The following is a 24,132-nucleotide window of genomic DNA, read 5'->3' as shown; positions in this document are numbered from 1 at the left end:
CCTGCCCACACCAGGAATGACCTCCTTGCAGAAGCTGAGATAGTAAAACTATATGTTAATATATGTTAATGATATGTTAAACTACAGTTTAAGATTTTTTTTTTAAATGCTTTGTGATTTCAGGGCTATAGCAAACAAAACCCCAGAACTATTTTTACTGCAATGCTTTAAAACAATTCAGTTCTTTGGAAACATAATTTCTGCTAGGGGAACCACAGGAGAACACATTAGCAATACACGTGACTAAACATGATCACAGTTAGTGTAACTTCCATTTTGCCATGAACAAGGAGTTAAAATAAAACAGAATCACATTCTACAAATTACTTACTAGAGAAAGATACATTTCCTTACCAAAGTGGCTTACTGTGGGAAATACTAATGACAAATGCCTCTCCTGTCTGGCCTGAGAGGGTGCGCCCACTCTTATCTACAATGGTTCCAGAAACCTAAATATTAAATGAACGTGGAGAAGGGAACAGAATTAAATTAACAGTAAAAGCAAGAATTTACAGGCTGAACTACTAAAAATCAAAACAAATGCACCTGTGGTACACTCAAAGCGATGAGACAAAACTCAAGCGGAGTTAGGCTTTAGTTTCCGTAAGCTGAACACAGCTAAGGCTGATTTCATAAAGCTCTACACATAAGCATTTCTCTATTCAAAACTGTGAAAAAAGTACTTTTCCAAGACATTGATTTTTTTCATTTCAAGCTGAATTTCAAAAGGGCTTACGAAACTACCATCTCCATCGGGTTCACAGATCTAGCTTAAGTACATGTAAAATATTAAATAATATATACTTACAAATATGGGTCGGGGAGCGTATTCTTCCTCAAACAACTTGTGGAGTGCAAAAAGAGCTGCCTAAAGAAGAATAAGTTGGAAAAAAAAACAACAGTTTTGGGGGGTTCTTTTTTTTTCTCTGGGTTTATTTTTATTTATTTTTTACTTATTTTTTATGGATGTTCATGCAACTTGCTACCTCAAATTGCCTCACTACACTACTAGACCTCACTACAGTCAAGGGGTTTTCCTCTTACCTCTAATAGCTTCTAGATTTTCAAACACATTTTGGTAACAAATAGAAAAGAAGTACCACAGGGTAACCAAATAACACTTTTCTGAACTCCAAATCACATCAGCATGTACTTCTCCCTCCTGTCTGCCCCACAACCCCCATCCCAAACATGGTTATGTGTACTATACACATTCACTGCTCCTGAATCCGTCTAGACATGCAGTTTGCAAAGAATTTTAACCACCGTAAATTTTAACAGTAAGGACTGTTATCAGGACCCTTGAAGGTCCTGAAAAATTCCTGCCTCCTTTGGGTAAGAATCTTGCATGTGAATATGAACTTTCCTCAGCACAATGTTAAGCCTATAGGATCCTAGACAAAACTCCATGATGACTGATTAAAGCTGCAAAGGATGAGTCATGCCACCGCATGTGTTAATCTGCCTGTGGCAAAAGCTTGAAGAAATGCTATATGCAAATCCAGCCTGACTTTTCCACATAAAATTGCAAGACAGTTTTAACTCCCCTAACAACTCCATCACTGCACTGAGCACTTTTGAGAAAAATAAGAATGTCATCACAACCAGGTGAACTTTGGCATATTTTAATATTTTATGCCTATTTTATCCTTCTAATCCTCTACTCCCAATTTTTCTTTTCTAAAGTTGATGACAGAGTGTTAGAGATCTCTCAAAAAAAAAAAACACATTTTAACAGGACTGTCTCACAAGCCTTCCCACTCCTGCAATCAGATACACTGGACACTCCCTCTCTGGCGTGCACCACAAGCATCCTTTGGACAGACATGCTTACACTGAAAATTAAAAACATCAGACGCATTTGGAGATGTTCTGCAATACAGCAGAGCTTCTGGGAATAAGAGGACAGCTGGCACAGACAGCCAGAAAGATATTAACAGTAAACACTAAAAGGCAAAAGGAAAATTCTGGAAAAGGCTGTTTGATAATTAAAACCGTTTCCTTACTTTCTATGTGTTAGTTGTTGACTGAAGAGTCTTTTCACGTATTTAATAAGCAGTAGCTAATACCTCTTTCAAATACAATGTTTAACTTGTTTAGGGTGGTATGCCAAATACTTATATAACTGATTTTTTTTTTCCCCGGAGTCTCACCTTGGCATTGGCTGTATCAAATATGGTTTCTACTAACATGATATCAACTCCTCCATCCAACAGTCCTTTGGCTTGCTCCGTATAGGCTTCAACCAGTTCATCAAAAGCTGTAAAACAGGAATGATGTTAACTTCATGTGGAGCTCTCTCTTTCAATCTATCACCTAAGTTAAAGAACTTAATGGTTATCAATACTTACTTATGTTCCTGTAATCTGGTCTCTCCACAGAGGGAGACACAGAAAGTGTCCTGTTTGTTGGCCCCATGGCTCCAGCAACATATCTCCTAATTCCTGTACCAACATATGAGGTTAGAAAAAAAATACACCTTACTTCCAAGTTTTACAATGACAGGCATCTCAATGTAAAAAAAAAAAAAAAAAAAAAAACCTCCAATGACACCAAGACATGCATATCATTCAGGGATTAAGAGCTACCAAACTGTTCTCAAAACGGGAGTTGATTTCCACCTAAGATTACCCAGCACAGCTGACTTTTTTGTTTTAATTCTATCCAACAAGATGTTTGAGGCATACTTATGAGAGAGACAAACATCTATGAAAAAGGCAATTGTAAGCTATTAACTCAATTTTTGAAACTAACACTTGCCTCTAACATCAGAAGCTTCACTCAATTACTTCAAATGCACAGCATGGAACTATCCTGGCACTTTTCACTAGATAAAATTAATATTTCAAATCTTACATTCTTACTGCATATGATGAATCACAACAGTAAGGTTTTCATCTGGACAGAAGTACTGCTAGCTCAAAATACAGTTTCATATATTTGGTAATAATATACAGAGGATATTCCTTGTCTTGTAAAGACAGCAGTAGAAATGAGCTATAATCCTTTCACATGAAGCCCTGAAGGTAGAAGACCAAACATTTAGAGGTGATGGTCAGACACTAAGCATTTTCCAGTAGTTCTTAGATAAAGCTGAACCAGTTACACTAGGAGTAATTGGTAATCCACATTCACATACAATCAGCTGTCCTAATTCTGTAGTACAAAGAGTTGAACCTTACAAACCTAAGTAACTTGTAACCTGCTGCATTTGTCTTCTCTAAAACATATCTGGAAGATGTCTTTCACTTGCAGTCCAAAACACTCAGGCACAGGACAGCCATCCTGCAGAATGTGCTAAGGACCAGATCCTCCAAACATGCTGAAATTACTGTGATATGAATAGTGATACAAAATTGTTACTATGCCTAAAATGAAGAGTTTCCGTACCTGCAAGCTATGTCCCTGCCTCTGGTTAGCAACATTTCAAAGACTGTAGCAAGACCACAACTGAACAAGAAATCAAAATAAAGATTGCTTACCTGTCTGAGCAGTTACATCATCTGCTGCTTTTCTGGCCACCTGTGCAGAGACTCTGTTTAATCGATATGCCTAGAACAATACCAGAAAGTTACCAAACCGAGAGTTCAATACAGTGTAACACATCCTAAAAGAAACACAACACCTCCATTCAGAAGCCTGCAGTTATCTCTGAAGGCTCCTAAGATGCACAAACACACACAAGTACTATTATAAAGCCTCAAAAGGAACAGCTTTATACATCTTGGAAAAAGCATTACATGGCTGGTCTCATCCCACATATGCCTCAGCCTAAAGCTGCTAATCAGAACATTTAATTCTGTAAGGTACTAATTAAATCCTACTGAGTCAACAGAAGCTGAAGAACAGGACTTTGAGGATAAAATTAACCTACTTTTAAACTCACTTTTTATTCAAGTAGCTTACTTCCAAGTATTTTCTTTCACAAACCCATCAAATTTTCAGAACACTACACACCACAGAGTAGGTATGATAAATGCGAACTTGAAAGCAATTCTACATAACACCAGCACAATCCTACTCTGCTTGTGACAGACCTCCAGGCCAGAAAGCCAACTACATAGACAGCATCGAGGACAAAAAAAAAAAAAAAAAAGCATTTCCTTTGTGGCTCTTGGTACACTGGAAGCACTGAAGCACAACAGAACTGAGAACTTCTGTGAGTGCTCAGACAAAATCTAGGACAGACAATTATTGCCTGTGCTTCCATCAACAAGAGGTACAACTGTCACACACAGCAAGCATAATTGTCTTCCTTCTATTGTCTGCTGCAGCAGAAATGAGCTATGACCCCATCACCTGGCTCGAGAAACAGCATGCAGTAGATAAACAGTCTCAAAAGACCCTGTGACTAAGTTAATCTTGTCTGCTAAGACAAAAATCTTTAGTAACTTTTTAATGTGTAAATAGTTTAGAATTCTTACCAAATGCTCGAGGCCATAGTCAGCTTGTGCAACTCGGGTGCTGCTGAAAGTGTTCGTTTCAATGATGTCAGCACCTGACAGCAAGTATTCCTGCAAGACATAAAAGAGAAAAAAAGATCTCCATGACCTCCAGAAATGAGATTTGGACTGAAGACAAAGGCAACCCAATTATTTTGTCTCACTCAGTTGAAAAAAATGTCACAAATCATCTCCTAATTCAAAGCACATCAAGTTCTGAAGTCCTTACTCAAAGTTTAAGGCACAGGATCAAAGCAACAGAAGTGTTCCATACAACCACCTTCTAGAGTTTTAGTGTCAGCCACACTTTCTATTAACAGGTGACATCTATTGAGTTACTTCTGTCACTGACTTCAGTACCTGAAGCACATTCCAGATTTTGACACCAGGACATGGTGGGGAGTTGTCCAATTGGATCAGCAAGCAAGGGCTGCTGTGGACAGACTCAGAATAAGGCAGGAGTTAAACAACAGAGAATTACAAAGTGTATATATTATAAAGGGAGTTGTATAGCACAAGAGCACACTGGGACAGAACGCAAGCTTAGAAGAATTGTGTTTTGCACGGATCACATTTAAACTTTAACTAATGGCCCAAATTCACAAAATAATTAAGTGTTCTGCTCCGGTTTGGCTGTCTGATTTCCCACTGAAGTAAAGTGAAATTGATGCAAACTGAAATACTTTTGCATATTCTAGCCTGCATTTTATAACCTCTCAAGTGACATAAACATTATCCTTCCACACATTTGTTAAACACTTACACATTTGAGGCATTACAGAAGGTATATAAAAGTGGTTAATGCCATTTTGAGTATTTGGCAGCCTTTATTTCAAAGCACGTACAACTGGCCATCGTTGGACAGATGATAGCAGGTTACTGTTAGTTTGACTTAATGTACTCGATCTCGAGTCACATAACTATCAGTCCAATAAACCTGTAAAATTCAGCTGTTAAACCAGTTTATCAGATTAATAGTTCAAGCCCAGCAGCCTACACAAATTCCAAAGTTCACAATCACTACAGCTCAGTGGACAGTCTAGGGATTGCATTCCATCTACAAATATCTCTTCCTAAAATTTTTTTAGGTGGAAGATGCTGATTCATTTCAACTCTTGTCTTTTTTAAAATCCAGAGACTGACAGTTAGAATGTAAATATAAAAATATAGAGTACATACTAAGTTTTACAAAACTAAGCCGATTATTACTCTAAACAATGAAATACAAATCTTTTAAATAAATGACTGGAAAAAAAAAACACATACGTAAGGCTTCAACTGAATATCAACAAGTAGCAGTCTATTCAAATGTTCCCATTATTACAGTTAAAACCTAGAAATACCTGGAACTCAAGAACTAAAAGTTTTGAGTTCCTTTTTGCAAGATTTCGTTTATTTTTACATCTAATTGAAGATATGAAAATAATAAGATCTGTTTGCAAATTCCTCATGATCAGCCCTAAACTATTTTATTCTCTGGGCCACACATCAATGTTCTAGGGAATAAAACACAGAAGCATATATTCTCATTAGGAAACCCACATACTCATTCCCTACGGGGAGGCAGGCTTCAGGCTGCCACACTTAACAGCTCTTTAATACACAATTACAGAAAAATGCACCTAGAACTCAGATTTGTTCTACCTAGATGCATTGTAACCATTGGCTAAAGAGGACAAAAAAGAATAAGGAAATAAGTCAGAATCTACAATTAATAGAAATGCATTGGGACATACATCAAAAAGGAAATTAAAAGAACACTGCCTGGATGACATAAGAAACAAAGACATGAATGCTGTGCTCACAGAACCAGAAGAGTCAAGTCTGTTCATTCTTTTTCGCATGGTTACCTAGCATTTGCTTCCCTATCCCCAACAGAGTCAGGAGAGCCAGCAGCCCATGGAATAGAAGAGGGGAGTGCAGAGACCAAATTCTGATTCCTTTTGTCAAGAGACAGACAGAACCACCTACCTTGTGTATGTCACAGATTATGTCAGGCCGAGTTATGCTGAGAAGGTCATTATTGCCTTTCAAAGGCTTGGAATGGTCTTTAAATTCATGCCCTCGGAAATCTTCTTCTGACAGGGCATGTTGCTGGATCATGGTACCCATGCCTCCATCCAAAATCATTATCCGCTCCTGCAGAACTGATTCAATTTCATCTTCCATGCTTTTCTGGGTATCTGCCATAAGAAAATAAACCCAATATTTAAGCAGCTTTGAAATTCTCTGTCTATATACCTGAGCAAGCTGAGATCTTCCTATTTAAGAAACATAATAAAGTAACTAATCCTCTACTGAAATCAAACAGTAATTGGTTTACTTCACCTAGAGCTCCAACCACATAGTGTCAGGTAACAGCTGCACCTATCTAAATAGAACTAGACACAATTGGTCCTTTACCTAAGTACACTCACCTGCAGAAACAAGAATATCATGACATACACAAAGCTCTTTATATGAACTACTTTCCAGCACTGACAAGTGTGATAATTTCCACTAGAATGACATGCAAACAACGATGCAGAACCACCTCTTGGTACCAGACACTGTACTGCAAGTGGTACGCACGTGCCAACCAGAAACTAGGGAACTCCATTTGGAAAAATCCTACTTTAATTGCCTACACAGCAATGATATGTAAATAAAAACTGAGCAAGCAAACTCAATTCTTCAGCTGAGTCCCAAGTTCGCTAAACAGCTATAGGACCTCTTCCTAGCTTTAGGATAGTAAATAATGATTTTGCACTTCTAGTAGTGACCAAATGTCAAGATACACTGCCAGGTAAGAGCCAGGCACTACTCCCTTTTGCACACACACAGCAAGATCTCCTGCTCTGCAGAAACGCCAGAATAGAACTTATCTGGCAAATCACGCGCTGATTATAAGATACCAGACAGGACATGTCTAACAAAGACTGAAGTAGAAAACAATAGAAATTCCAGAGGTATTTTTAGTAATGAAGATGCAGTATTCTAGTGCCTTAAGATCTAAATGAAAGCCCAACCCAACAAAAATCCAAAACCATAATCTGAGCTATTAAATGAAAAGGCTAATATATCTCCCTCTTGAAAAAGCAAGAGTACGTAATCCTACTTTTCCTCTTTAGACTGCACATAGAATCAGCTCTGACATATTTATATGAATAGAGCAAAATAATTTATTAGCTCCTCTTTATCAAAACACCTGTCTACAAGAGTGGACCTCCAGTAATCTTTCTACAAGCATGTAGATGAGTGAGGTGGTATTCTTCATTTACCTTCACTCAGCTTGTGCTTACTCACTGAGTAAATGCCTGTTTTGCATTTTGGTTATGCAAATTGTAAAAAAAATTTAAAAAAATGAAGCAGAAAAATGTCCTCATATATCATTACAATTTACAGACAGAAGTACTTAATAATCATTGGGAACTTCTTAACTGATTTGACTTTTTGTTTCTGCATTCTTGCCATGCCATGCAATTTGTTTTGACATCATTATTATTAAATAAAAAATAATAATAATAATGCTGGAGAAAAGATGAGGCCTAAGGTAAGGTATTACAAAGTTACATTTATATCAACACTCTGGAAGAACAGCTCTCAATCAGATTTACTCTCCCAAACAAAAGAAACCAAATAAAATTTCTAAATAAAATTTGCTCTATGACAAGTATGAAGCATTTGAAGGGAGATTAAAATAAAAATGAACAAAGTCACTCTCATTTCAAGTTGAGGGCTTTAGCATCAACAGGCAGGCTCAGCGGGTTCTTATACAAGAGCTTAAACCTCCTCGTATTAAAGCAAATTATTCATGAAAATAAAATCAATCCTTGAGCTAAAGCTTTTCAAAAGACCCAGATGCATGCCTTAAAGACCCTTAAAGCATGCCTGCTCTGCAGACTCACGTGAAGCGTTAACTCACAGGTGTTGAGCGCACACATAGGCAAGAGCTGGCTCCAGCTCTAAGGCAGCCCCGAGGTCACCACATGGCACGGAGACCACCACAGCCAAGCCATCGGAGTCCTCCTGCTACCACTCCTGCTTCCCGCAGGCTCATGCCCCTTCTACTTCCTCACTTCCCACCCACACTCACATCCACTCCGGGAAGCTAACAGGCACCTACAGCCATCTGTTTGGTGTTAAACCCTGCACCTCGGGCAGCCTGCCTCACTTTCTCTCCAGCTCACCTACTGGACGAGTGTCACTTCAGGGCCCCATCCCATCCACAGCAACACAGCAGGTTTCTGCGTAACCTCCGCTCCTGACAATGGGGAGAGCTGTATCCTGAAGCAGCTTTCAGAATCTGTACTTCTTCAGCAGCGGCTTGGAGAGGCCGCAGGAAATGGGGTGGGAATCATGAAAGTGGCTGCCAGTGCCAGAAGCACACTGCTTTATAAATGCATGGTGCATCTCCATGTCCATCAAAATCCATTTTCCCCATCCTTGCTAAGGGTAGCACGTGACTCTTCTTCCATTAGGAAGCCTACACCACTTGAAGGCATGCCGTGCCACGCTGACAAAGCCATTTTCAAGTTGGAAATGCAGACAAATCCAGAGAGCTCAGAAATCAGGCAGGCACAATTCATAAGGCCATACTAGAAGGCACTGAACTCTGTCGCTGGGAGAAATGCAAGGCTAGGGGCTGGGAGACAGCGCTGCTAAACCAAGTACTGCCCTTCTCAGTCCGCACTCGACTCCCCTAACTCCCCTCTCCAGAAGAGGTAAGATGCAAGAGTTTGCTACATAATACATGAAAAAAAATATTTGAAGAAATCCCTCAGCAGAGGAAATCAGGCCAGCCTCTTTTGTTTGTTTGTTTATTTTATTTACAAGCCCTGCTCCTACCTCAACTTGCTTAGACAGAAGTCGAAAAAAAATTAATTCATAAAGATCACTGGTGAGCCTTGGGAAACAGGGTCCCCCCTCCATTCAGATGCGTCCAGGAGAAAAATCATCTCCATAGCTCTAACAGAAATAGCAGCGAAACAACAGTGGTAACAGGGCCCAGGACAAATTTATCTGATTTTACACTCTACTGAAACTAAATATAAAAGATATTACCATAAAGCGCTTTTGGGCTGGGACTAGTTTAGCACATCACATCAAGACAGAACAAAAGTGAACCCTTTTTTGAAATGGAATGCAGAATAAAAAAAAAATCCTAATATCCTCCTTCACTTCCCCAAAGTAAATGCTCTGGATTGAGATCATATGAGCAGGGGAATTAGTAGTTGAGAAATGGTATCAGCTAAAACAACTTTTAACTCTTCTAGATGTTACAAGTAACTTGGCCCAGCACTCAACATGCTCCTCTGGTACAGCTGTCCACCCTTACAGCCATTCTACAACCATAAACTCTGCCCAGTTGCGGCCTACCATTTTCACAATGTGGCAGCTCAACAGCCAAAAAAAAAAAAAAGTATATCCATCTCCTCCTCCCAATCCAACCCACGTACAACCATTAATGCATATATCAAGGGATAAATATATGATCTCCTTCCCATAAGAAACAGGACTTCAAAGCTTGCAATTTGTTTAAAAAAATGTTTTCTGATGCTTGCCAGCATTCTCAAAAGGTGTTTTGTTTGTTTGTTTGTTTTTGTTTATTATTTATGCACTTCTATTCAAAGTTTATTAGTATAAAATCATCTGGTCATATAAGGCCCTGGAAAGGAATAAAGGATTACAAACTGCTTCCAAAGCCTTTAATAAAGGATCAACCAAGCTGCAATGCTATTACAGCACTTTCACCACATTCTTGTGAAAGAACACAAAATGAGGTACAACAAAGAGCTACAGGCACTTATAATAACCCATTTTCTCCACTTTCTCCATCATTCAGAAAAAAATAGTGGGCAGTATAAAATCAAGCAGGAGTAACAGCAGCTATTAAGGATGCTTCTGCTATCAACCTGTCAAAGACAGCTGACGATAACCAGATCAATTGTTGCTGTTTAATTAAATCTTGTTCTGCTGGATGCTCTGGCAGCATTAAAAGTTTCACGAATCACAGCAACAGGCGGCAGGCAGGCCCTCAGCAGCATCCTCGCCAAGCTGCGTTACCCTGCCCGTCCAAACAGATCAGTATTAGATCTTAGGGACCTCGCTGCCCCCTACCAATATTTTCTTTGGTGTCACTTCTCTTGAAGACCACCCAGGCCTCCCGCAGCAACCAGATGAACGCTTTTATAACTGATAACGTGGCCGCGGAAACACAGCCCGGCCCCGGGAGCAGCGTGCTCGGGCTCTGCGTCATGCCCTGCCGCTGAGCGGGGCCGGGGGAGGCCCTCACCCACCCCGCCACCGCTCCCTTCCCTTCCCTCCTCCTCCTCCTCCTCCTCCTCCTCCTCCGCCCCACCGCTCGCTGCCGTTACCCGTCGGCTCCGCGCCCGCCTGCCTGGGCGGCGCCATCTTGCCTCGGGGACGGCCCCGGCGCCGCCCGGCGTCACCCCCCTGCCACGCCAACCCCGCCCCGAGCGCCCGCAGGAAGCGCGCGGCGCCGACGTTATGGCCGTTGTATTCTCTAACCTCGTCTACGCCGGTCCGTCGCGTGCGACTCACGTTTCAAAAGAATCACAGAGTCACGAGGGTTGGAAACGACCTCTAAGATCATCTGGTCCAACCATCGCACTTCTACCAATATCACCCCGCTAAACCATGTCACTAAGCACCATGTCCAACCTTTCCTTGAACACCCCCAAGGACGGTGACCCCACCACCTCCATGGGCAACCTGTTCCAGTGCCTGACTGCTCTTTCTAAGAAGAAATGTCTCCTCGTTTCCAACCTGAACCACCCCTGGCACAACTAGAGGCCATTCCCTCTAGTCCTATCACTAGTTACCTGTGAGAAGAGGGCGACCCCCAGCTCCCCACACCTTCCGTTCAGGCAGTTGTAGAGAGCAATAAGGTCTCCCCTGAGTCTCCTCTTCCCCAGACTAAACACCCCCAGTTCCCTCAGCCGCTCCTCACAGGACTTCAGATACTATGTGAAGATGCAGAGGACACTTAATTCTGTGTTACTGGAAAGAACTGAATTTGCTTCCCTCCTTCAGGCATCTGAGCCTTAGTTACATGCAATAATTTTGAAACCTTTTATCAGATGAGAGTATGTTGCTAAGTGTGCCGTACTTATAATGGACCCTGTATTTTCACTGGAAATTTTAAGGGAACTCAAAATTAATTAAGAGCCATTACTGTAGATGAATCCTCTAGGCTAAATGTTTACTCTTGAATTGTTTTGAGATAGAAAAACAGTTGGTTACAAACCCTTTGAGTCCAATGTGATCTAGAAACCTATAATCAACTCTCACTTCAGTTGATACTGATGCAAGTATATATAAAAATGTAGTTTTGTGATTAAACAATATGTTTAATTCAGCCTCAGAAGAAATGCAACCAGCCTACAAATCAACCAGAGTAGTCCAATTTCTGTTGCAGAGGCTATGCTCTCGTTTTGAATGCAAGGAGATGTCAGTGGAGAGCAGAGCTGGCCACTTGGCACACTATTCCAGTGGTCAGCACAAGCTCTTGCTGCAAAAACATTTCCCAAAATTCCAGCGAATGTTGCTAATGATCTGGAAACTCATACACTTTGAAAGCCTAACATCAAAGGTAGAATACACTAAACATATGCAAAAGTCAGTTACTCCTAGAGACTGGTTAATTTTATCACTTTTACACAGAATTTGCATGTATTTTAGAGATGGGCAACATTTTAAGAACCATTCATTAAGGAATTTCAGCATTGTGCATTTCCTTGTTCGACTTTCTACAACTTCCAGCCTTTTTATCATGCCGTACAACGCTATGAAATTTTTCTTTGGCAGCATTTCAGGTTAAAAAGCTCACTGTCTCCACAGTTGCTTTGTGGCAACAGATCTTTGCACCACAGATCAGCACGTCCTTGCATGTGCCGATTCAGTTGTTTGTGTAACTGCGCTGCGAAGTAGGTCAGCGGAAAAAAAGAAGCTGAAGGTTTGAAGGTGCTTTTGAAAAGGATCATTTCACATTATCCCGTTTACTCTGCAGATTCACAACCAGTTGGAACCAGTTGGAAAGTGCACTGCTGTGAAGAGGCGGTCCCAAATTCCACCGTGCTCCATCCTCGTATTTCCATCCCTGTCCCTGTGCAGGCTCTAGCCCTCACCCAGAATTCTTCCTTAAAGGTCATTTTTCAGTGAAGACAGTTCTCTGGTCCAATTTGTCTGCAGCTGTATGGCCTCCAGAGCTGATGTAAGGTCAGTAGTAGGAAGAGGGGGCAGCAGCACCACAGCCTCAGATTGTGTTTAATTTGCTTTCGAAGCTTGAGCAGCACAGACAACTGAGCTAACACAACTAAGGCAAGATATTCTCCAGAGGCTCAAGGGAAGACCAGTGAGTGGTCAAGGGCAGTGATTACTGAGCCAGATTGCCCAACAAAGGAGCAGTAACAAGGAACTTTAGCTTTAATATGATTTGCAGCATTTGTTAGGAGATTTTGTGTCCCTTCTCTTGGCTTCATTTCAATGATTACTGTACCCATCAGTGTGGAGTCTCTGCATGTGTCTGTATCCCTAGGCACCTGCACACATGCAGTTACAAAGATTTTTCTCAGCTATTTCTCTGAGAAGTTCTAATACGCAGTGTGTTTGCAGGAAACCTTCAAGAACTGGCAGTAAGAATGCCCTTAAGCTTGAAGAGTGCTTTTCCTTTGTCTTATAGAGTGTTCTTATTTTGTTGAATTTGGCTGTCAAAATACTATTCCCTTTCTTACATTGAGAGTAACACCAAAAGCAATTTAGTCACTGGAATGATGGCATAAAGGAAAGGAGAACATAAAGGTGCCATCATTCCCATGTCTGAGAAACCCCGCATCCTATTCCAGTACACCCTTTTTGGGAGCTGGCCAGGAGCTCTGTGGGTGGTCAAATGAAACCTAAATTCTGTGTCTTCCCCTGAATTTACTGAGACTTGTAGTATTTGGTGGTAACCTATACACTGGTTTAGGAAGCTGCTTGTTCACCAGATGTGATCTAAGGAGTGCAGGGGCAACCATAATCCTAGCCATTATGTATTGCAAGTGTCATTTTGCAAACTTAAGGATAGCAAAAACTAAATGTAACATTAAATGTTTGGTTTATAAAGGTGCTTAAGTTCTCAAATATTTTATCTGAAGTCAGTTCTGCACCAAAGCCCTAGTTTGCCTGATTTATTGGGATGAACTTTCAGTGTATAAATAAAAAAGACAGTGTATGTCCTCCAAAAATAGCGTGCTACTGTAAAGTAAGCAACTCCTATGGATAGTCTGTAGAATAATTTTTTTCAGGTGGAGAAAACATTTTCACATGCATAGTGGTCACAAAGAAGATCCAGGTAATGAATAAGACTCAAATGCAGCAGCATAATACAAAAAATACATAATAGTTCAAAGGGTTTGAAAGGTTGATGTATTTTGACAATCAGTAAGATTCATAAATCATCAGAGAAAAAATTTTGAAGCCACAGATCAGGGTCCTAGAGCAGGGTCCTAGAGCAAGTAGTAACATCATATAATCACAGCCTTTGTAGTGTCTTCTGAGAGCATGCTGATACCTGAAACATCACTTTTTCCAGTCTGACAAGTACATTCAAAATCTCCTTCATGTTACCAGTATTAAAAAGACAAAATACTCTCCTAGCCATCCCAGCACCTATCTGCATGAAAGGAAATATATTCACACATATCAATGATTAACTAAATGAAAAAGACTTAAAGTTATGATTACAAAGCTGTATTGCTTTATGGTTTTTCACAAAAATTGCTTCCTATGCCATCTTGACACCAACAGTAGATAAAAAGGTAACACTGTTGGGAGTTAGCCCTATTTAAGCATCTGTTGCACACACAATATTATGCACACACGATATCATGCATGCAAGCATCCGTCAGTGTGCTGAGCATCCTGGTTTCTTAGAGTGGTTAGAAGCAGTACTTCAGTGAAGGTAACATCTTCCTGACTGCAACAGGATTGAACTCAAAATCCAATATCCCTACCAAAAATCCTTTATATTCTTAGCAATATATATATATATATATATATGTGTATATATATATATATATATATCCTTAGTAAAAATAAAATCTTTAAGTCAGATCAAGTTTTGGTATTTCCAGGATACTTGGAGGTACTTTCAAATTACCATTTTCCCAACCTCCCCCTGCACACAGCTAAACTCTTACTGATCTTTTAGAAACAAGTAGTGTTTGAAACAAAGCCGTCTTTTTTTTTTCCTCCAGTGCCAAGGATCTGATTCACCAGTTTGTTATTCTACTTACGCACAGGTTTTCAAATTGTATACTTATCTCATGTGTTGGTAAGATCAAACATTGATTCTCAGCATGTTCTTTTAGCATTTGAGCGTGTATTTTAGATACCTCTATAATATTTATTACAAAAATATGCCTTTCATTCCTACATTATCTGCCTTTATTCCTATGATCTATAGCTCCAATGAGCTATTCACATAATTAATCCTCATTTTAAAAAGTGGGATTATTCATGTTAATAAAGAACAGTCATGCTTCAAGGGATTATATCCAAGTGAAGCATTCAAACCAACATGCAGAATTCAGAAAGCAAAAACAGGTTAATCTGATTTCAGAGCACAGCTCTTGGCACTCTGTTCTGTAAGGTTACTTAAGACTTGTGTTATTTTGCTGCAGCTGGATTCGTGCCCTATTTTGGATGACTAAGTTACACTAGGGTTGTTTTTTATTTTCAGAAATTCCTCTGTGCTCAAGAATTACAATTTCAATTTAATAATTAATTTCCTAGCCCCCACAACTTAGAGAGTGATTTTAGAGGCCCAAAAAGAAATGATTTGTTGCATTTAGGTCAAGTTCTGATGTTAACATTCCTACTGCAGGATCAAAATGTTACCAGAAACCAAAAGAAAGTTGATTGTTTCAAGACCAATTCTGTGCACATTCCAAATGCTTATTAAATTTATACAGTTTAGAGGAATATCAACAAATTTTATTCTGCTTACCATAGGACAGATTTTGGACTTCACTACTTTAAGAAAAGCACAAAGTCTCCATTGCTCTGAAGACACTAACATTCTGAATTGAATATAATCTTTTACATCTCTTTACAGAATCTGAGTTGATCAGAAAGTGTATAAATGCCTAAAAGGGCTAAAATGGAGGCATGAAGAGGACTGGGAATTTAATAGGGGGTTTAGCCTTACAGCTTTTCCATCCTGCTGCGCAAGGCTGTGTTGACTGCTTTCAACTTGGTACAGGTTTCAAATGATTATGAAATTTTACAGCAATCTTAAAAGCTTCAGTATGCACCTTTCAGGCGTCCACATCAGGTCAACAGAAGACAGAGACAGAACCACTGCAGGCTTGCCAACTGCCCCTTGCCGGCATGAAGGATGGGGGGAAAGGGCCAGCGTGTACTTTGGGTCCCATGCAGCTAGATGTGTCACCTGCTGATCATTGAGCTCGGAGAGTTAGAAAGCATTTTGTTGTGGATGTGCATGAGATTCTCAGCTTCTTTTTCCCCATTATCATGGCCTGGCGAAGTCAGAACTGCACTGCCCCTGTCCAGTGCAGGATGAGACCTGCCCTGGATCATTCTGGGCTGCTTATGAAAATGGGTTTCTGAAGGCAACTGCAGTTCCCTTGCTTCCTAGCAGAGCTTCCTCCCGACATCGCCAGACACCCTCAAGCTATGTGACTAGCACAAGCCATTTATGAAGCCTTCCACTGAACAGAGAGAGAGTGTCACAGGAGCCAGTCCGGGCTGCAGGACTCACCCTGTGAAGGGGAACTTGATGGTCTTGGCGCCAGGGTAGGTTCAGCTGTAGACAGAAGCTGCAGTCACAGTTGCGGGTGGCAGCCAGCAGAGGTTAACTAAAGCCCTGTGTGCTCCACTGTCCAGTTAGCATCGTGTCCGAGGGAGCAGGCACTCGCTGTGCTGCTTCCCTGTGCTGCACTGAAGTGGTCACGGAAAATGGAGCAGGTTACAAGGGTTAATTGCTGAGCAGATGCAGGCTGTCAGGTAGTTCTGTGACAAGGTGCACGAGTAGAAAGCAAGTGCGTGTCAGGGAACAGCCAAGCAGGCTGCTCTGTCAGGGGAGGCAAGCCAGGAGCTGAGGGTGAGGGCAAGGCAAGCAGGAGCTGTAACCTCACAGGCAAGGACAAGGTCCTGCAGTACCCAAACAAAAAAGAAATAGGTCCAGTGACCCTAGCAGGTTAAGCCAACAGTCCAGTGAGCACGAGAGTGCCAGTCTGTAGTCATGAGACAGGGCTGAGGTCAAGCCAGGAAGTCTCAAAGACAAGCAAGGCATAGCACATACACAACATGGCTTAAGCAAGAAGCAAGGATGAGGACCTGAGCTTAAATACATGCCCAGGGCCAGCAGGCAGGAGGTAGAAGCCTGAGGTGTGGCTGTCCAGGGCAGCTAGAGCCTGCTGGTGTATTTTCGGCCAAACAGACTAGCTTGGACATAAAGGCCCAAGCACTGGAGGGGGGCTAAGCACAAGCCCTAGGTGTACTCTGCTGCCTGTGCACCATAGATGGCATCACACTCAACCTGGCAAGTGCAGTAGTTTGTATTCAACAGCTTGAGATCATTGAAAATGCTTCTAATAAGGAGGACCGTAGGAAGGTTTGGCCACATAGGAAAGGCAACGTGGGAAATACAATAATAGCCAAGTAACGCGGCCACGTGCATTCTGCACTGGTAGAGCAGAAAAAGCACCGTGGGGCAGAAAGAAGGGACATCTGCATGCCATGAAAGATGTGAGTGGCATTACAGAGCTTCAGGAATTACTCCCAGCTCTCAGGCATGACTCCATTTGAGTGAGGGCACAGCATCTGTTAATATAGTTTTCATCCATTGAACATCAAACTTTTAAATATTTTCTGCAAGGGAATCCTGTGTAAAATACTTTGAAAGACCAGTGCCCTACTTGGCTTCCTCTGACTTAAGCAGACAAACAACAGCATGGTATCAGCTATTAGAAAAGCGTGTTTATAGTCAATTCTCTTTCCCTTGAAGGACTTTGGAACTCCACAGTTTATTCAATTGTTTTAAAGTCTAACTTGTTAGGTTTCAACATTTTATCCCTTTGTGAAAACTGCTTATGATCACGGACATAACAGTGGCATTTGCTTTACCCTTTCTACAGGGATCAGGATATCCTCTTACATCAAAGTGGTTTGAGGCAATGCTATCACCGCTCATCCCAAGTGTTCAATTAATTCTAGGTAGGAGAGCAGAAACAGAGAGGAGAGCAGGAAGCTCATGAGGTCAGGAGCGAGAAGATGAGTGACAAGGATTTCAGTCCCAGACATGAGCTAGAAAACAAGAAAATTTAAGGAACCAGTTCCAGAAATATGAACCATTCTAAAGAACTGCTTTTGCTGGAAATACTAACAATGAATAAATATATTTTTTAAAAATCAAAATCATAAATGAAAGAAATGAAGAAACACTCACAGGTAACATTTGTTCTAAATTGAATCCCGGCTTCAAAAATTAAATTGTGAGAAACAAGAAGCCTCTTGCATCTGCAAGCAGTAACCACAGCATGAACAAGTGACACTGACAGGGAACACTGCTCTAGGGCAAGACCTTCTTTTGTTATTTGATTGGTGATATGAATTTACATTAAAACAGGTGTGAGGGAGCAGCCAAGCAAGTACACTTGTCACCCCAAAGGCCTAGTATTTACATCCTGTGGTTACGAACACTAGTCAGGTCTTGTTCTCCGTCTAGTTTTCCATGTGGCTGTAAGAAGTTTTTTTCTGTGGCTTGTGGTCTACAATCATTGCCTTTGATTTTTTTTCTTGACATCTCTTTTTGTCCTGTAAAACTGGAAGATTTACTTATGCATTTTAACAGTTGAAAAGCCTTCAATGTGTTAAGCAGCCCAAGATCTCCTGACAAGTCCTCATAAGTCTCTGTTAGCATTATGACATCCCATCTAGCATTTCATCTGTACATTTCCTGACTGTTCTTTAGATTAGGAGCAGTCTTTATACACTGTACAGCACCTCATGTAATAGAGTCGTCGTTCATGACTTGAGCTCCTAAGTACCATCAGAGGACTACAAGAGAAAGTAGATCTGAGACTGCCCAGTCTCACTGGGTTTTCTAGCACATGAAAATATTTTGTATTTCCCTCCCCTTCTGCCTTCTATATGCACTTCTACGTGCCTGCAGGCAAGTATATTGGAAGCATGTAGAGCCATCAAAGGTATAAGGAGGGTACAAACTGGCAGGTGGCGTGAATCAGGCTCGATTCTCCCCTCCCCTCTTTGCTGTGGAGAACTAAACTACCTGCAAGCACCTGAATTATGGTGCCAGAAAGTGCTGGTGGAATAGTTTTTGGCTTATGCCTTCATTTTCCACACGGTGCACTAATGTCTTTCCATCTATAGCTGGTGGCTGGAGAGGCATACTGACATTCCTGGCCATTGAGGGGTGTAATTTAGAAAGTACAACAGTAGCAGATAAACCTAAGGATACTTTATAAAACCAAAGGGAATATTACTTCATTTATTGCCTTAGAACAAAACAAGAATGGCTGTGTTCTGATCAAGCAGAAATAAAGTGCCTCCCTTCAAAATCAGATTCAAGGAAACCATGAGATCATTAAACTAGATTTAAGTTAACGTCTCCAGTCAGGAACATTTAAGCTCTAAAGGACAGCTGTTAAAAGCAGGGAAAGGGTGTTCAGAAAAAGTCTGGTGGCTGGGTTAGAAAGGAAAGCACTCTGCAAATAGGCAGTAAAAGCTTGCAGGAAGAAAGATGCCTGTTCAGAAAAGGCAAACGACTGGCCTCTGCTAAGGAAAATCCTGTCCGTAGAGTAACGCATCAGTTAAATGCCACCATATAGAAAGCAGAAATTACTCTGAGTTAGGTGTTGACATGAGGAGCTATTCAAAAGAATGCTGGCAGAATATTTATTCCTCTATAGCTATCCCAGTCAATTGTCCTTTGCAAATAAAGACACTGAGCCATCCATGTTCTTGGTCTGGCTTGCAGAAGCAATGTTTCTTACGAAATATCTGCCCAAGCTCCCAAAGAGGAAGAGCCAAAGGGCAGTCAGCTGGGGTCAGTCATAAAGGAATGTTTTTAGTTGTTCTTTCTGAAATAAAATGAAAAAACAAGTTTCTTATTATAGATGGAAGGAAATGTGTGACATAAGCATAATCAATATATTTAATTTGGAGTGTTCACAAGGCCAGTGTGGGTGGATGATAGAAATATAGATTGTTATGAGGAAGAATGAAAACTATAAAAAAATGTGTTTTCATTAATTTCTGTTTATATTTGTGTTTTCCACAAGTATAAGTTCAACTTCTTACAAATGCATGTGCAACTATATTCAAATGAAAAATTGAAAAAAATGAAATGTAATACAATGGCTAAATAATGTAACAATACCTGTACATTTATATATATATGTATATCAAACTATTAATGTTTCAACCCCTTCTTCCACAAGTCACTTCAGATAATTACACAGTTTTGTTTCCAAGCAGCGGGACTGTTTGCTGGCCTGTACAGGTGCTCTCAAGCTTGCTGTGGAAATCAGGCTTTGTCACCTTCAGTTAGCAAATAACAAAGCTAAAAGTTAGAACTGCCATGGACTGTTGTCCTTAGATGAGGAACAACCAACAGCAAGACTGTTATGCAACATGCTGCATGACATTAAATTCTGTATCTTTGGTTTAATCACAGTATCAGTAAATAGGACCTCAGGCATTTCATGTCTGACAGCACTGTGTCTGCCATACCTAGTCGTGATGGTCACCCAGGCATCCACCAGCCACCTTGGGGTGTCTGGTTTTCAGTTAAATAATCAGGCTTGACTGGACTAAGTTTTTGTATTTTTTGGTGGTGATGGTAGTGAATTTTATCTCACAGGAGACAGGATTTCCTCTCTCTTGGATTACGTGAAGAAAAGAGGATTATAAATTCTGACAGGGTAAATGTAACGAGATAATAAGGGGAAACAAAAACTTTGTAAAAGATAAAAGCACAAACAGTAAACCTTTTTGTTTTTCTTTTTTTTTTCTTTTTTTCTTTTTTTCTTTTTTCTTTTTTTTCTTTTTTTCAAAGAAACATATCCAATAGCCTGCTGAGAATTTATAGGAGGAATAGCAGGTCCCTCCTGAGAGAAAATACAGAAGAGGTCCCAGAGAAGCTACTGCTATAGCAGAAAACCAGAATAAATCTTTGCCATTGATGTGCAATGTTCCACAAGTTCCTGACCCACAAATTACTGGCAGCTGGGAGAATGCTCTGGGCACACATGGCACCGTGCTGCCTTGCTTCTACACACTTCCATTGTGCCTGCTATCGGTAACGGTTGGAGCCGGGATAATAGTCTAAACAAGATGTTAGATGATAGAGTTATGCTACGTTTTATTGGTCTGGGTTTGTTTGGTTGGTTTTTAATTATATTAATTTGATCTGTCTGTATTGACGGTTAAGTTCCAGTCAAGGCAACACTTGCTGGCAATTTATGCAAACATTTTTTCTTGCCATCTTGCTGACAGACTAGCTAAAACCTGAAAGAGGACACCCTGCGATTGTGGTCTGCCACTAGAGCCCTTCTATACCTGAGCTCCTGACACAAGGAGCATTTACTCAGTTTGAAGGCTCAAGCTCAGGAAAGCACATTTAAGAACCACTCCTCCTGAGGACAGCACTTGAGAGCATCTTTCAATTTAAGTGTTAAAGATATCTTGAAGGGAAGAAAGTTTCCATGAATTGGAGCCAAATAGAACAGCCAGGTTTTTAAAACAAAACAGAGAAGAGTAAGCAGATGAGGGATGGATGGGTGTTAAAATAGCCTCAAGACAGTCATCCAATATATTTCATTTCCAAGTAATTAAAGCAATACATCAATAATCATGTTTGTGCAACACACTATTACAGATGCTAATGAAATTTCCAAAAACCTAGCAAACTGGCAATTTATTTTGAAGATTGGAATATGAAATCCTAGTCAAGCTCACATATGGAAATGACTGGGCTTGTCTGTTAATGTAGTTCTCCTACTTTATGAGGGAAGTGAGTGGTATTCCTAGTACTGCCTCAGTATTTGCTGTGTGCATGTAAACATTCGTTTGTTGGAATAATAAAGGACTTCTAGTGAAAGCATGTGGTTGGGTCCCTAATTCCACAGGACTACAATCACTTTAAGGTAATGTAAATACAGGCTCCTGTTGGAAGGGATAATCTCTCCTTCTTAGTACACTGAATATATTCCCAGCCAGCATGGTAACCAGAACAGGGAACTGTTCTATTTATAAATAAATGAGATCACAGAAAAAGTGGAGATTGACTTGTCCTTTGTGGTGGCAGTCCACACCTTGGCTTAAAATTAGAAAGGAATCACATGTTTTAAAAAGAGAGTGCAAAATAAAATTAAATGAAATCCAGTTTAGAACAATCAGCTTTCCTATACTAAAATATTTGGTCTGAAACAAGTCGACTCCTATCAGAATATGCCAACAGCTGTCTGTGGCACAGACTTTACCCCAATGAAGCAGCTCCACAGATAAATTCCTTCGTGAAGCAGAAGGTAGACTGACACACAAGCAAGTAAGTGCACAGGTTGTTCAACATAAAACCTGGGGAGGAGGACACGGGGAAGGAACAGATATTTCAGTTATTCTGAAACCTAGTCAATGTTTACAAAGAGAGAAACACCTTAGAGACCAGTAAGGTTAAAAAAACACTAGCAATGGTCATACTGTAAAATTATAGTAGGTTTTGCATATCTGAGTATTTTTGGCATCTCAGGGGATATTTTTCTGTTTCTGAGAAGAGTTTTTGGGGTGCTGTTTGTGCAATGTACTGAAATGTTTCCACCACAACAGCACTCCCTACTCTGGAACTCTCTCCAGAAGTAGCCAATGGGAAGATTTTTCAGATATAAATTCTGGCAAAATACAATAGTTCAGACTGCTGAATAGTTTTTCCTGGTTAGAAATGTTAGTCAGGAATTCAAAGCCGAGGCATATTGTACTAAACTTTTACTGTGAAAAACTTACAGCTGCTTTAAAGTCATTTTCTGTTAGAACACAACCTGAGAGCCAGATCTTCTATTTAATCATTCTTACTTTGTGCTGAATATATGGAAATGATACACGTGCCTTCTTGTCTGACTGAGCTCATCCTTCTTTCTAAGTATTTGTTATACAGATGATTCCCTGCTTTCAGTGTATATTGAACCTTCATTGACTTTGTTCCTTACGTCCTTTGAAGAATGACCTCAGGCCTGGTTCCTGTCTTCGAAGTCTAGAATTCCATCTTGCACCAAGATGTACAGTCTCACTGAAGAAGATGAGGAATTGGATTTGGCAATATTAAGTGATGAATGTTCTTCAAAGCAGTGTCACCTGATATCTAAGTAATATTCTCTCATCTGAGTATTACTAGAGCTGTTTGTAAAAGCACAGCAAAAAATATTGACACCACTATCAATGTTGGAGGCATGCTCCTAAGGCACTGTTCATGTACTAGCAACTATCAAGCAATTACTGTCTTACAGAATTACTCCAAACTACAAATCATTTAAGTCAAACAAATAAACAAAAAAACACCTGTGCTTACCATCCAAATCCAGCTGCTAATATAAAGTATTTTCCTCCTTTATTGAGACTGCTAGTGTTTTGGATAACTTCTACAGACACCAGGAACAACCTGAATGAAAGAGCATGGCCTTCTCCAAGAATGGAGTATGTTCCAATGGAAATACAAGCCACTAGCTGCTGCTCTCATTTAAGCCTTTTGTGGCCAGTAGGTAAGAAATAAAGTTCTGGAAACTCTATTTATGAAGAAAGGAGGTATGAAGACAGCACAGAGCTGACAACACTGTTCTCAACCTGCATCAGCACCTTTCTGAAGAACAGAAAGACTGACTGAAAATGATCACTGGAAAATCAAAATAATCCTGGCAGGAAGATTTTCAAAGATCTGTTGTATCCATCTGAAGTCACAGAAGACTTCAGTTTTACAGTCATTAAAGCAACTTAAAACCTTACTTTCTTTCTGAATTTTACCTTATCCTATAACTTTCATTCACATGATTGTCAAAATAATGCCGTACCTTTTCCTGTTGAACCTTGATCTGACCCCAGTGATCGGTGTATTCATTACCTTGGGCTCAGTTACTACACGTTGTCATAATAAAACTAGTTTGCTGCCAGAATGGCGTAGACAGAAAACATCATTGAAACCACCAATTTCCAATGTGAACAGAGTGATTATAGAGAGAAATGAAAGTGCCAGTTACTAAAAATGGAGCTTTAGAGGAAAAGGAAATGTCTCCAGCAGGCCCATTGCCCTATAATTTGATTACAGAATATTTTAAAGTCCTTTAATTTTACCTACTTCAGGGTAAAATAACAGTTTACCTATTTACCTAGTTACCCTAAAAATAGGTGATGCTGGCAGAAAGAACTTGATTGTGTTTTTTTTTATTTTGACATGAAAGAAATTAATAAATATGGAATAACATTTTAGGCAAGTATGGACGGGTAATTAATCCTTTCAGATGTCTGCCACTGGTTTTGTTTGCTCTAGAAATTAGAAACCTGATATGGGAATGGAAAAAGTACTTTACGGAAGTCTTCTCATGGTGCTAAGAACATTATCTCTCACTTGCTTTGATCAACAGAACATTTCGTTAAAGGATGAGTTTCAAAGTCTTTT

At 40.2% G+C, this 24,132-nt stretch overlaps 1 protein-coding gene across 1 annotated transcript in view; it reads right to left on the bottom strand.

Moving 5' to 3' along the window:
* Window positions 1-10,889, bottom strand: part of MTR (5-methyltetrahydrofolate-homocysteine methyltransferase) — a 48,447-nt gene extending 37,558 nt beyond the window's left edge. The window contains exons 1-8 of the mRNA XM_035559640.2: window positions 10,799-10,889; window positions 6,414-6,625; window positions 4,425-4,514; window positions 3,483-3,552; window positions 2,352-2,444; window positions 2,154-2,260; window positions 809-868; window positions 355-449 (exon numbers count right to left, since the gene is read on the bottom strand). Of these exons, the coding sequence (XP_035415533.1) occupies window positions 355-449; window positions 809-868; window positions 2,154-2,260; window positions 2,352-2,444; window positions 3,483-3,552; window positions 4,425-4,514; window positions 6,414-6,625; window positions 10,799-10,835 (764 nt within the window). The 5' untranslated portion in view covers window positions 10,836-10,889. The remainder of the gene's footprint in view (window positions 1-354; window positions 450-808; window positions 869-2,153; window positions 2,261-2,351; window positions 2,445-3,482; window positions 3,553-4,424; window positions 4,515-6,413; window positions 6,626-10,798) is intronic.
* Between the last annotated feature and the right edge of the window lie 13,243 nt (window positions 10,890-24,132).

The sequence above is a fragment of the Cygnus atratus genome, chromosome 3, assembly GCF_013377495.2.
Source record: "Cygnus atratus isolate AKBS03 ecotype Queensland, Australia chromosome 3, CAtr_DNAZoo_HiC_assembly, whole genome shotgun sequence".
Classification (NCBI taxonomy): Eukaryota; Metazoa; Chordata; class Aves; order Anseriformes; family Anatidae; genus Cygnus; species Cygnus atratus.
This window is presented reverse-complemented; position numbering and strand designations above follow the sequence as displayed.